General features: G+C 42.1%; 1 protein-coding gene across 2 annotated transcripts in view; it reads left to right on the top strand.

The window, feature by feature from the left end:
* Positions 1-285: 285 nt before the first annotated feature.
* LOC139702930 (eukaryotic translation initiation factor 3 subunit B) overlaps positions 286-14,793 on the top strand; it is a 24,346-nt gene continuing 9,838 nt past the window's right edge. The window contains exons 1-10 of one of the 2 annotated variants that reach the window (XM_071605545.1): positions 286-787; positions 5,716-5,908; positions 7,840-7,959; positions 8,273-8,330; positions 8,631-8,759; positions 9,356-9,513; positions 11,921-12,052; positions 12,134-12,200; positions 12,624-12,670; positions 13,753-13,963. In XM_071605545.1, coding sequence (XP_071461646.1) covers positions 325-787; positions 5,716-5,908; positions 7,840-7,959; positions 8,273-8,330; positions 8,631-8,759; positions 9,356-9,513; positions 11,921-12,052; positions 12,134-12,200; positions 12,624-12,670; positions 13,753-13,963 — 1,578 coding nt within the window. In that variant the 5' untranslated portion in view covers positions 286-324. The remainder of the gene's footprint in view (positions 788-5,715; positions 5,909-7,839; positions 7,960-8,272; positions 8,331-8,630; positions 8,760-9,355; positions 9,514-11,920; positions 12,053-12,133; positions 12,201-12,623; positions 12,671-13,752; positions 13,964-14,793) is intronic. The other variant, XM_071605546.1, reaches the window with a different exon arrangement.

Genomic DNA, 14,793 nt, shown 5'->3' with positions numbered 1-14,793 from the left:
GGCTGCCATTTTGGGCGAAACCATCCGCTCTCACGAATGGGATGGTTGTGGATTTCGGCGAGTGTGAGAACTGCTGGATGCAGCCGTGTTGCTTGGGATCGAGCACGTTGTTGTCACGGACGCTGCGCTACTCTCGTTTCTGAACACTTTCTCGGGTAACTGCGTTGTTCCGGGCTCCACACGAGAAACCACAGCGCGGGCGCCCCTCCGCTGTAGCTTGGTTGGGCCCCTGTCGTACGCACGTGGCTGGGCGCTAGCGGGCGCGCGGGGCTGCCTGGGAGTCGGAAGCGCGGCGCAGAGCCGGCAGAGGAGCAGCGCGGGCCCATGCAGGACGCGGAGAACGTGGCGGCGCCCGAGGCGGCCGAAGAGCGGGCCGAGCCCGCGAGGCAGCAGCCGGCCGCCGAGCCGCCGCTGGAGGAAGAGCCGGCGGGGCCCGGCGCGCCTGAGGCGGCGCGGGTCGAGGACGCCGAGGAGGAGGCGGCGGCCGGGCCAGAGCCCGAGCTGAAGGCCCAGGCGGAGGAGGTGGTCCCCGGCCCGGCCGCGTCTCCGCCGCCCTCCCAGGAGCCCGCGCCGCAGGCCGAGCTTCCCGCCCCCGCGCAGGGCTCTGCCTTGGCGGAGCAGGTCAGCGACCCGCCTGCGGATGGCCCGGCTCATGCGTCGGCAGAGGAGGCTGGCGGACCCGAGGGCAGCGCGGCTGAGGCCGAGCCGCGCGTGGTGGAGAACGGCGAGGCGGATGAGCCCTCCTTCAGCGACCCCGAGGACTTCGTGGACGACGTGAGCGAGGAAGGTGAGGCGCGTGAGCCTGGCGGAACCTTCTGGCTGGTTCCCCTGCCTGGGCACAAATCCGGTGAGGGTGTGCGCGAAATTCAGCCAGGCCGGGAGGGGTGCCCGCTGCAGCTGCTGTCGCTGCGTGCAGCGGGTGTCCGGACCCTGCTCTCTTGTTTCCAGACGGGGGTCGGAGAGCTCTTAGGAGCCCGGTGTGTATGAGTAGTACCAGCTGGGGGGCAGAGCCTAGCAGAATGCACCATTTCCGGGCCCAGGACCCCGGAGCTGACCAACCAGATCTGAGCTGGCCGAAATGAAGGGACAGGTGGTGCAGAACTTGGTGCAGTGTTGTTCTACTAATTTCTTAATAGAACAGTGCCTGGCAGAACCTGCCAAGTTCTCATCTTTTTTTTAAGTCTACAGAGCAGACCATTACTTTTTCAGATTTAATGGCATTTAAACATTTTTAAGCTGCTCCCAGTTACTGTCATCATTGTTTTACAGTTTTTTGATATAAAAATAATTTAGCGTGAGGAGTAGAGTAAACACGACTGTGAACATCTAGTCTGCCGCTTTTCCCTGAGGAAGTGTGTCCTTTCGGGTAAACTAGGTTACTAGGATTATAACCGGACTCTTTGTCCAGACCGGTGATTTTTTTTTAACACACCAATCCTCCCCACCCCTATATTCTTATTTATTTATTATGTGGTATTGAGGATCAAACCCGTTGCCATCAAGCGTGGGAGCTCCACCTCTAAGCTACAACCCCAGCCTCTAACACGCCAGTTTTGTTTTCTAATTTTTCTTAGTTATACATGGCAACAATATCTTTATTTTGTTTATTTTTATGTCGTGCTGAGGATTGAACCCAGTGCCTCACATGTGCAAGGCAAATGCTCGGCTGTTGAGCCACAATCCTAGCCCTGTTTTGTTTTTTAATCTGACTTTTGTTTATACGCTCATTTTGAACCCTTGGTTATTTATTTTGCAGTTGAGTTTTTAAAAAATCATTCTTTAAGACCACCACTCACAGACTGGAGGGGTGTGCGTGTGTGCGTGTGCGTGTGCGTGTGTGTGTGTGCGCGCGCGCGCGCGCTAACATCATAAGGTCAGCCAGGCTGGGTAAAGTCCTAGTGGGTTTCAGGGAGCCTGTACGATCCTGATGTTGCAATGTGGTCCATAGGGAAGGGAGGCTGCTTGGTCCTGAGGAGCCATGTATTTTTTAATGTATGTGTTCTTTAAAAAAAAAAAAATGTGTGTGTGTGTGTGTGTGTGTGTGTGTGTGTGGTGTTGGTGCTGTACCACTGAGCCACCTCCCTCCCCCACTCTTAAGGCCGTAGACTGGGAAGGTAAGACCATAGAAGCGTCTCCCTTTAAAAAACGGACTGTTTTTAGTAGTGCAGAGTCTGCCTTGCCCTGTTCTTTTTTTTTTTTTTTGAGACAGGGTCTCCTAAGTTGCCCAGACTGCCCTTGAATTTGGGATCCTCCTGCTTCTGCCTCCTGGATAGCTGGAATGATAGGCCTGTGCCTCAGCTGCATCACTATTCCACAGTCACATTTTAATCTTTTTAAAAAATTAATTATTTTTTTATTTATGTTTTGGTGTTGAGGATTGAACCCAGGAGTGCTCAACCACTGAGTCATATCGCCAGCCCTTTTTCACGCTATAGAGACAGGGTCTCACTAAGTCATTTGCCAAGCTGGCTTTGAACTTGGGATGCTCCCAAGCCACTGGGATTATAGGCATGTGCCATCACACCTGGCTCATTCTTTAATTTTCATCTTCCGTTCTGGCTAAAATTTGAGCTGCCATACAAAAATGTGAATAAAATCTCTTCTAATGTCATCTTCTTTGGTTTATGAAATATTATTTACCTGTATATTTGCTATTTATTTGAAAATTGTTTCTTTTTTTCTGGAGCCAGATGGGGAATCCAAGAGCCAGGAGTAACCCACAGTGATCAAGATAGGTCTCCCATTGTGTAGTTACTGCATTTATTCCCTTCTTAAATAAGGGCAGATTCTTATAGACTAGGTAGATGCTTTGAGCTTGTGGGAAGGAGGCATAGTTTGTAAAAGCTGAGGTTTTTATTATAAGCCTTGTAAGTTCAGATCCGGCTCAACAGGACTCCTAATTGTATGGTGAACATTGCTTTAAAAATAACCCAGAGATTTTACTACAGTGTCTTTTTTTTTTTTTTTTTTTTTAATTATTGCCATTTTAGGGCTGGAGCTGTGGCTCAGTTGGTAGAGTGCTTGCCTGACATATGTGAGGCCCTTGATTCAATCCTCAGCACTGCATTTAAATAAATAAATAGATGAATGATAAAAGATACATTTGACAACTGAAAAATATTTTAAAAATTATTGCCATTTTTATATTTATTCTCAGTGGTCTTTTTAATTCTGTTTTGAAACCACGATTGTGCTTGGTTCCACTACAGTTTCTACAGTGAAGATTTCTGAGATTGCTGTTTCCCTGAGCTGCCTCTTTTCAGCTTTTTTCCTTTTTGGCTAGTCTTCATTTTTGAAATTCAGGTGGTGGTTATTTTTGGGCCAGGGGTTGGCGGGAGGATACTGGGAATTGAACCTGGGTCCTGTGTGTGCTCTCACTGAGCTTCACACCCCCCATCAATTACTTTTAACTTTTTTTGTGGAAAATTTAAAACATATACAGAAGCTGAGAGAATTCACCTTTAGCTTTTGAGAATGGAATGGAATATTTTATGACATCTGTCATGTTTAGCATGTTGAAATTCTTTTTCTGTGGGGGTTACCAGGAATTGAACTCAGGGGCATTCAACCACTACGCCACATCCCCAGCCCTATTTTATATTTTTTTAAATTTAGAGACAGGGTCTCATTGAGTTGCTTAGTGCCTCACTTTTGCTGAGGCTGCTTTTTGAACCTCAGCCTCCTGAGCTGCTGGGATTATAGGTGTGCACTACTGCACCTAACTAGCATGTTGAGATATAATAATGAATTAGGGTATAGTGTTCAAACAACTGGAAATATGTATAAGAAGCCATTCTTCAATGATGTTTAAAATTACCTGGTAATCTCATTTTGACTGTATTTGCTGATGTGGTTTCATGTGATGAGTATGCTTTGATGGCAGCTTTGAAAGGTATCTTTATTTTCTAGCTCATAGTAATTTACTGCTTTCTAGACACTCTACCTGGGTTTAGTGTTTATATAGAATGCATATTAAAAATATAGAATTTGGGCTGGGGATATAGCTCAGTGGTAGAGCCCTTGCCTTCGGTTCAATCCCTAGGATCACAAAAAATAAATTTAAAAAATATGGGATTTACTTTATTCCATCTGATACTCAGTTTTACTTCCCTTGTGCCCATCTCCAGCTGGAGGTCAGGTATTTTTATTGATGCTGGAGCTTTATGGTCCAAAGGGCTCAGGACCAGAGACAAGAATCACACGAAATAACAGTTGGCAGTGCCCCAGGGTCATTGTGTCACCCACCGGTATGTGGGCTCCAGGCTGCTTTCTGGGACCTGTTTATTTCTCTCTTTGTTTTTTGGCCCTAATACTTTTTACACTCATTTTTCTCTTCCATTTCTTTTATTCTAGCTGGCCGTTTTATGGAAATGAATCAGTTCTTCATCAGAAGTTTGAGAACTGAAGTTTTGGGGTTTAAATGCCTGTCTGCCTTAGTACTGTCTTCCAAGAGCCTATTGAGATAGTGAAATAATAGGAAGTAGCATTTACTTTTACTCTCTGCCCTTGGTTCCTGGCATACAACTCTTAATAACCTTGGGATTGCCAATATATTTTTTGTATGCTATTAGGTGACTACTGGCTGGAGATTCCTGAGTAATTTTGAGGTGAGGGTGCTGGTTGCTAGAGGAACAAACTATGTAATTGTAGGGAGAAGGGCTGAAGGTTGAGTCCATTACTAGTGGCCAGTGACTTAAATCAGTCATGCAACATAAAGTGTTTTTTGGATTCTATGAGCAGCTCTAGCAGATAGTGCCTGGTGGTGGGCTCTGACTGGAGAGGCAAGATAGGCTTACCGAAACAGTCCCTGGCTTGTCTCTTTGTTGGATTCCCTGGTCTAAGGCTGGATTGCTCACCTGCACAGGATAGTAGGCGCTGGTCTGGAACTGGAGGGTGGGAGGAAAGTGGGTGTTCTCCACACATTTATTTCTCTTTTTAATTATTCTCTTATTCACTAAAAAGATATTTCTTCCTCCCTAAATTTTCTAGTAATTTGTATTCACTAAAACAAAAGTATTGTGAATATTTCTAGCACCTCAATATTTGCATATTTTCTAAACTCTAACATGAAAAACCTACTTTCGTGTCCTGCGTTGTTGACACTGTCATGGAATTTTGCCCAGTTATTGCTAGAAACCTTTTGAAATCTAGGGATCTTTGGAAGATCTAGTATTTGGTCTTCAAGTTTTCTGCCTTGTTTGCATTTTGCATTATTAAAAATTTTTTAAATTACTTTCAGCTCTTCCATTATTGCCAGAATCAGTGGATAGATCTTGACTGTTTATAGTTACATCAAAGGCAGTATGTACAGTTTTCTTGATTCTTCCATGTTTAAGTTTTTTGTTTTTGTTTTTTTGGTACCAGAGATTGAACACAGGGGTGCTCGACCACTGAGCCACATCCCTAGCCCTATTTTGCATTTTATTTAGAGACAGGGTCTCAAGAGTTGCTTAGTGCCTCGCTTTTTGCTGAGGCTGGCTTTAAACTCTCCATCCTCCTGTCTCAGCCTTCTGAGCTGCTGGCATTATAGACAAGAGCCACTGGGACTGGCTCATGTTTAAATCTTGAAGTGAATTGGGTCATGATTTCTTGTGTCATGGTAAAAGCATTTAAATTAGATCATTGATCCCCCTCCCCAAACTTGGCAGTCTTTTTAGTAAGCTAATGTATTTTTTGGTTTCAGAAAGTCATTTGACAATTCTTTTACTCACACAGAATTACTTGGCGATGTACTCAAAGATCGTCCCCAGGAAGCAGATGGAATCGATTCGGTGATTGTAGTGGACAATGTTCCTCAGGTGGGGCCTGACCGACTTGAGAAGCTCAAAAATGTCATCCACAAGATCTTTTCCAAGTTTGGGAAAATCACAAATGATTATTATCCTGAAGAGGATGGAAAAACAAAAGGGTAAGTCTGCACTCCTATCATTGAAGTGCCATGTGTGTATTTTGGTGTCTACATGATTATAACCTGTTGTGGGAACTCACTGTGAATGCATGCCGCAATAGTGGGCATTCATTTATTTAGGCCACCCCCAGTTGGAAACTCTCAGAAGCTGGATTTTGGTCCTGGGGTCATCATGGAGGTAGAATGAACAAGGTGACTGTTGTGTTGGCTGCTGACTTGGGAAGAGTCAGACTCTGATGAGCTTGAAACTGTCCCCCAAGGTAGTAACAAGGGTAAGGGTTTGGCTGATCTGGATGCTGGCAGAGTGTCAAGAAAATTTTACATGTGGAGTTTTATGCTGATACCCTTTTATCCTACATTTTAATTTCTTTTAGAGTTTTAGATGGACACAATACCTTCATTTATTTTTATGTGGTGCTGAGGATGGAACCCATTGCCTCATGTGCCAGGCAAGTGCTCTGCCACTGAGCTACAACCCCAGCCTCTTATTCCACATTTAACATCTCTGAAATGGGGTGCTTCTTGCAATCTAGGTGAAATTGTTGCATCACTGCTTAATTAGCATTTATTAGTGTTACCAAAAAGAGTGGTATATTTTTTTAAAATAACGGTAGTGCAATTGCTTTTTCTGTTCAGAATTAGATCTTTCATGTTGATAAGTTATATTCTGATTCTTTTATGTTGTTTTTTATGGTGATGGGGCTAGAACCCAAGCCTTAAAGCACATTAGGTTAACCCTGTGCAACTGACCTAGTCCTCCATATTGGCAAATTTTAGATACTGTTTTCTATTATGACTTTTCCTGTTTTTTTAACACAATGTTTTACCATTATAAAAGTCCCCTACCTGTAATCTGTGCAAGTGTGTGCCTCTCTGTTATACCCAGGAGTCAAGATTGTTGAGCTGTGCAGAGTGCCTGTCCATGGTGCACTGGGTGATATGCTGTGTATAGTCCAGTGTCTCCTGCCAACAGTTTTGGGGAGTTTGTTTACTGCCTCCCAGTCTTGTCAGAGCTTCTCCGTTAGTCTTTCATGTAAATGCCAGCTTTTGAGAGCACAGTCATCTCATGGGAATGAGAGGATGATACAGTGGTTTTTAAGTAAAGTTTTGAAGTTTTTAAAACTACCTAGGATAGTTTGTTTCTGGAAAAAGTATCAAGTAGAGGTGGTGCTGCTGACGTTTTACATTTCGGGAAGTAGGTTGAAGGATGACTTTTTTGACCAGGAGTTGCTGTGCTATAAGTTTTCTTAAAATGAACATCCTCTGAGGTCCTTTGTAACTTTGCATTTCATACATAATAGTAGACTTAAAAAAAAAAATTGTAGTTGTAGATGGACAGAATCCCTTTATTTTTTGTGTGTGTGGTGCTGAGGATCAAACCCAGTGCCTCACGCATGCTAGGCAAGTGCTCTGCCACTGAGCTACAGCCCCAGCCTAATAGTAGACTTTTTTAACAGCTTTACTGAGATAATTTATATCTAGTAAACCTACGTCATTTTAAAGTATAAGATTTGGTAAGTTTTGACATAGCTGTACACATCTTGACATCAACAAATGTTTCCTATATTCTTGTTATCTTGTCTATAGCTTATAATCCCTAAAGTAGAAACTTTGAATCCTCTAGTTAGGATTTTCATTCTTCTTTGGGAAACTACTTGGCCTGTCAGTTGTTACTTGGTTCTTGTTTGACTGCCTAGTATTTTTTTTTTTAAACTGGGAATTGAATCCAGGGATGCTTTACCACTGAGCTACATCCCCAGCTCTTTTTATTTTTTCATTAGAAACAGGGTCTTGCTAAGTTACTGAGGGCCTTGCTAAGTTGCTGCCTTCAAACTTGTGATCTTCCTGCTTTAGTCTTCCTAGTTGCTTGTGCCACAGTGTATGACTATAAAAGAATGCACAAGCTGGAATTGCTCTCTTTCACACTTCAGGTATATCTTCCTGGAATATGCGTCTCCTGCCCATGCTGTGGATGCTGTAAAAAATGCTGATGGTTATAAGCTCGATAAGCAGCACACATTCCGGGTTAACCTCTTCACCGATTTTGACAAGTAAGTTTAGACTTGACTGGGGAACATGGACATTGATATGTGCGAGTGTGTGAGTGGTCGCCCTTCCTTAGTGGGTGCTACTGCCTTTCAGACCATAGATGTCTTGTTGGTCAAACAAAATGACAGTCATGAGTCTCAGCCCCATGCTCTTGTCCAGCAGCTCCCCTAACCAGTCCTAACGCTAGCAGACACTTAATTCCTTCCCTACCTCTGGGGTGGGCTGGGAGGGGTGCAGCACTGCCTCGGCTTGCACTGTGTTCTCTAACCCTACCCAGTCGTCAGTGTGTGCTGCTCAGCAGTGTCTGTTCTCCAGGTATATGACGATCAGTGATGAATGGGATATTCCAGAGAAACAGCCTTTCAAAGACCTGGTAAGTTGTATAAAACCCATATCTAAATAGTTAAAAGGAATGCTGGATATTTTGATTTGAAGTTAGTTATTCCTTGGCAGTTTAAAGATGTTCACAGAGTTTGTTCTCTCTCTAGGAGTTAGAGTTATGAATGATATTTTTTCTTTGATTAAAAGTAATGCACCAGGGGTTGGGGTTGTGGCCCAATTCTCAGCACTGCATATAAACAAATAAATAAATAAAGGTCCATCAATAACTAATAAAACATTAAAAAAAAAGTAACGCACTGTTATTAAATCCCTCCTTTTTTTTTTTTTAAAGGGAAACTTACGTTACTGGCTGGAAGAGGCAGAATGTAGAGATCAATACAGTGTGATTTTTGAGAGTGGAGACCGGACTTCAATATTCTGGAATGATGTGAAGGACCCTGTCTCGATTGAAGAAAGAGCGGTGTGTATTTGCAGCCCATGGGTCCACAGTTATTTCTTTTGCAGTTCCTTAACAAAGTAGAACTTTGTTTTCATTAGAAAGTAACGAAAGAACTAGGTGCAATGGAGTACATCTGTAATCTCAGGAGGCTCAAGAGGCTGAAGCGGGAGGATCACAAATTCAAAGCCACCCTCAGCAACCTAGGGAGACACTTTCTTTAAAAAAAAAAAAAAAAATGGGGGCTGGGGATGTGGCTCAAGCGGTAGCGCGCTCGCCTGGCATGCGTGCGGCCCGGGTTCGATCCTCAGCACCACACATACAAACAAAAAGATGTTGTGTCTGCTGATAACTAATAAATATTAAAATTCTCTCTCTCTCTCTCTTTAAAAAAAAAAAATGAAAAAAAGGGTTAGGGATGTGGCTCAGTTGTTGAGCGCCCCTGAGTTCAATTCCCAGTACCAAAAAAAAAAGAGAAAAGAAAAATTAACAGAAGAGCAGGTGTTTTTTTTTCCTTTGAGATAACTCTTTTGAGAACAGCTTCTTTTATTCTTCTTCCAGCTTTGAAATGAGTCCTGAGAAGTATATGGTAGATTCACTGACCCTACCTTTTTCCACAGAGATGGACAGAGACATATGTGCGTTGGTCTCCAAAGGGCACCTACCTGGCAACCTTTCATCAGAGAGGCATTGCTCTTTGGGGTGGAGAGAAATTCAAGCAAATCCAGAGATTCAGTCACCCAGGGGTTCAGCTCATTGACTTCTCACCTTGTGAAAGGTAAGCTGGTAGCCTTGTTAGCAGCTTTCTATGGTTAATTTTTCTTTGTACCTTGAATTGAACCCAGTGGTGCTTAACCACTGAGCCCCACATCCCTATTCCTTTTTATTTTTATAGGATCTCACTAAGTTGCTTGCTAAGTTGTGTGGCTAGCCTTGAACTTGTAATCCTCTTGCCTCAGCCTTCTGAGTTGCTGGGATTAAAGGCATGAACCACCATGCCAATCTCTGGGGATAATTTTTTTGCAGGGGGCTGGGGTTTACCAGGGATTGAACTCAGGGGCGCTCAACCATTGAGCCCCATCCCTATCCCTAGCCTTATTTTGTATTTTATTTAGAGTCAGGGTCTCACTGAGTTGCTTAGTGCCTTGCCGTTGCTGAGGCTGGCTTTGAACTTGAGATTCTCCTGTCTCAGCCTCCCAAGCTGCTGGGATTACAGTACTGTGTGCCACCGCACTCTGCTCTAGAGATAATTTTTAAAACCTTTTTATCTTGTGGTAATTTCAAACTTAAAAGGAAAATTGTGGGAAGAATACAAAGAACTTCCATGAACTTTTTCTACTGAAATTCTTCAGTTAGCGTTCTGTTATTATTGCTTTGTCATTTTCTCTCTGTGTGTGTGTAAAACTTTTTTTACTTGAGCTTTTTGGGAACATAGCAGTGTGTGTAGTTTAACATTATGTAGTTTCCCCTTAAATGTAGTTTCACATTATTACAGTTTTATTTTATTTTCTTGTTACTGTCTTATTTATAAATTAAACTTATCATAGATATGTGTGCATAGAAAAGATAAACAAGTATATGTGGTTTGGTATGAGGCTTTAGACATAGTTGGAAACTCTGTACCTGGGCCTGGTTAAGGTGTAAATGTTGTGTATGGTAGTTGTGTCTCTGAAGACATCTTTCCCTGTCTTTTGATTTTCATATTGACTTGTTAAGACAGAATCAGATATCCTAAAAACTCTTTATGTTCTGGATCAGTCTGATTACTTGAGGCATCATTTAACTTATTCAGTCTTATGGTTTTTGTAAGCTAAATTCTGGTGGATATTTCTTAAAATTGATATAATAGTTTTTATGTAGTGAATTTGGAGCACCCAATTAATTCCTAACCATTTTATTTATGTCTGGTACAAAGTAATTGATGTTTCTCATTTTAGCAGCAGTATGTTAAAACTGATAGAGACCCTTAGCCTGAGACATTACAGGCATACCAGGCTTTATCTACTGTGAAGCCTTTCTCAGTTCCTTCAGGCAGCTAGTTCCACCTGTATTCCTGTAACTTGCCACATTAAGTTATAATTAATTTGTTTACACATTTGTCTAGATCAGCTTGAACAGAGTCTGGGATTTCTCATTCATTATTGGTGAAATGCTTGGATGGTTGGATTCTTTGATTATATAAATTGCAGTGGGAAAAGTCTATTTTTAGTTAAGGGCTTCATCAATTGCTATAGTTTAAGGACAGTCTGAAAGGTCCAAATAGGGAATTTCATACCTGGTGGTAAAGGTGACTCAAGCTGTAATCTTTAAAATTTTTATTTATTTAAAATTTTTTTTTAGTTGTAGATGGACACAGTATCTTAATTTTATTTATTTTTATGTGGTGCTGAGGATCGAACCCAGTGCATCATTCTTGTGTGGCAAGCACTCTACCACTGAGCTACAACCGCAACCCTTAAGCTGTCATTTTTAATTTGGCTGATTAATCTGGTGTCAGAGCCACACCAGGAAAAGATGCAGTCATTGAAAGCCCTGAAGAAACTGTTTGCCCTGCCTTTCTCAGTCTGCTTGCTTCTGCTTTTCTCCTGCACATTGTGAAGAGGGGGCAGTCTGGTTAGGAAATCTGCACTATGTGTGAACAGGGACCAGGTGTTAGGTAAATAGTTGATGTTTCCCTTTGGAGGTATACTTGATTTCCTTTGTAGGTATATTTGATTTTTGGATCCTGTGTCCATCTGTTCTGCTTACCTGGTTAGTCTTAATTAATTAACAGTGGTAAAGCTGCTGTGAGAATCGCACACTGCTCCTTCCTCTGGGCCAACCTACTCACGCAGACTCTCATTTGGGGTGTATGTAGTCTGCCCTGTGCTGATCTTGGTGGAGACCCCATTCTTGGGGACTCTTGCACCACCATGGTACTGAGAGTGGATGAATGCCTCACCTGCGCAGGCTGGCTTCTCTCCCTCCTTTGAGAATGCTTTTTGAGGGATCAGAGAGCATTCTAGGGGAGCATGGTGTGTGGGAACAGTGCTGATCCCTCAAGTCTTGACTGCTTGTTTTGGGTGTTCTATGCCTGTGACTTCCTATAGCTGTCTGTGCTGGAGCTCAGCCTTCAGCCCCCACCAAGGGGAATCACACTCATTGTACACCAAGTCACAACTTCATTTTGTCTCCTTCTCTTTCAGATACCTGGTGACTTTTAGCCCGCTGATGGACACTCAGGATGACCCTCAGGCCATAATTATCTGGGACATCCTTACTGGGCACAAAAAAAGAGGATTTCACTGTGAAAGCTCAGCCCATTGGCCTATTTTTAAGTGAGTAGACCAGACCAGTAAACTGTGTGTAGCTGTTTGTTTTTTCATTAAGGTAGCCTGGCACTTCTTTTTTCTTCTTAGGTGGAGCCATGATGGTAAATTCTTTGCAAGAATGACGCTTGATACCCTTAGCATCTATGAAACTCCTGTGAGTGATTTTAAGGATCTCAAAGACAGACTAGGGTGTCTGTTGCTTATAGTTGTCAGTACTCTTGCTCAAGGATATAATGCTTTTCCTTAATCTGGTGTAGTGAAGGGAAGGCGGGGCTCGACACACTGGGTGCAGGTGCTGTACTCTCCCAGTTTCTCTTGTTCTGGATGGAGCTCTTGAATGTTTTCTGCCTTGAATTGTGTGCTTTAGGCAGTGGCTTTGGAAGTGTGTGTTTTGCTTTTAGGTAGGTGGGAGGTGGTTTTGCCCTCTTTGCCTATTACCCTTGGTGCTTATACTGTTCCCCAGGTAGACTCAGTGGGTACTCGTTCCTTTTTTAAATAATTACATGTATTATTGAGACATTGGCATCATCTAACCCAACTGTAATCCTCATTGGTTTTTTGTTTTTGTTTTTGGCAGTCAATGGGTCTTTTGGACAAGAAGAGTTTGAAGATTTCTGGAATAAAGTAAGTAAAAATTTCTGTTAGATTGGTATGAATGTGCTCTGGCTGCTCTAATAAAACATCATAGACTAGGTGACTTCAACAGAACTGTATTTTTCTCAGTTCTGGAGTCTGAGATAAGAGACCTACAGATTTGGTGTCGGTGAGGGCTTCCTCAAAGGTGAATGTCTACTCCCTAACCTCGCATTGTGAAAGGGTACTAAGCTAACTCACTAGGGCCCCAGCCTCATGACCAAATAGTCTTGGGCTGTACCTGTTTTTGAACTGGAGACTCTTCAGGTACAGAGGCTTCAGCTTCTTAAGGATGAGCATTGGATGAAAGATCTTCCCTATTGTTCTAGTGATCAGGGAAGTGGGAGTGGTAGGCACCAGTGAACCACAGTGTGTTCTCATTGTCATGGACAAGCATTCATGTTTTTATTTATCTGAATGCTCTTGCCACTGTAAACTACCCCTAGTCCAAGGATGTTGATGTATCTTACTCCTTTTGTGTTTCCATTCTTTGATATAATTTGGGCTTATAATTAATAATGAAATCAGGACCTGGCTCCCAATAAATATAAAACAGGATTTTGCATATAAAAAGATGTTCTTCAATATAGAGGAACTCACAGATTGTTAAAATAGCCACTTTATGGGGAAATTTGTAGGGTAGAGGGATTTATGCCAATTCTTCAAGTTTTGACTTGGGTGCTTTCCCTTTTTGCACCTTAATTAACCTTTAAATTTCATGTAGCTAGATCCATTAAGTAAAAATTAATTTTACTTGCCTTGTAGCAGCAGTACTTGGTGGCTAAGAGTGTGGGAGTCAAGCTGCTATGTGACAGTGAGCAGGATTAGTAACATCTGTTTTTCTTAGAGTCAAAATGAGTGTAACAAAGCCTCGGGGTTATAAGGACAGCTAGACTTCACACAGAGTACCTGCAACAGTCTGGAACGTGCTGTGTGTGGTGAACTAGGTATCAGTTTAGTGTTAGCTGGTCCGTATGCTAGTGTAGCTTTTACAGAGTGAGTTCTGTTCTTTCCTTTTTCAGTTCTATAATAATTTAGTTTTTGTATAACATTTTATTTTCTTTGTCCTGTAGAGACTTTTCTTGGTCTCCTGGTGGTAACATAATAGCCTTTTGGGTCCCTGAAGACAAAGACATTCCAGCCAGGGTAACCCTGATGCAGCTTCCTACCAGACAAGAGATCCGAGTTAGGAATTTGTTTAATGTTGTGGACTGCAAGCTGCATTGGCAAAAAAATGGAGATTATTTGTGTGTTAAAGTAGATAGAACTCCAAAAGGAACCCAGGTAAGTGGACATCAGAGGGAATAGGTTGTTCCTTGTACTTGGTTGTAAACTAGTTGGTCTTTTTTTTTTTTTTTTTGGAGGATGTTAGCGGAATTTTTAATTGTTTAGATTTTGGGATTATTTTCAGCCCCACTTGATACTGAAAGTAGTTAGCTGACATAGTTTAGTAAGTAAGTCTACCTGAGAAATATAACTTCTTTTCTCCATGAAATAACTTTCTGGTCTGTATTTATTATCTTTGACATGGAAACTCTCAGGAGATGGAGGTTTTAGTTTTTTTGTATCAGGGATTGAACCCAGGGGTACTTTAACCACCGCGCCACCTCTCTTGTCAACCCTTTTAAAATTGTATTTTGAGACGGTCTCATTAAATTACTTAGGGCCTTGCTAAATTGCTGAGACTGGCTTTGAACTCATGATTCACCTGTCCTCAGCCTCTCAAGTTGCTGACATTACTGGCATGTGCCACTGTGCCCAGCGAGGCTTTATTCTTTTAAGCCTGTTTTATTTTTTAATAGATAATATACTCAGTTGCTTAACATTCACATTGGTAGTAGAAAAGAATGCATTTTCTTTTTAAGTACAGAAAACATTTTCTTTACATAGTTCCATACCCAGATTTTTTATTTGTATCATTTCATTATTTGCCTTATCAAAAAATTACCTGAATTTTCCTTTTAGTGGAATTATTCACCTTCCCTTTCCGTTAATTTCCCCCTTTTAATTTTATTAGTAGTTGAATAACTATTTTAAATTTAAAACATTGTATTGCTTATTTTATTGTTTTGGGGGCAACATTTGTTTTCATGAATCATGTAATCAATATTCAA

Source organism: Marmota flaviventris, chromosome 19 (assembly GCF_047511675.1).
Source record: "Marmota flaviventris isolate mMarFla1 chromosome 19, mMarFla1.hap1, whole genome shotgun sequence".
Lineage (NCBI taxonomy): Eukaryota > Metazoa > Chordata > Mammalia > Rodentia > Sciuridae > Marmota > Marmota flaviventris.
Note: the sequence above shows the minus strand (reverse complement) of the source record. Positions and strands in the feature narration are given on the sequence as shown.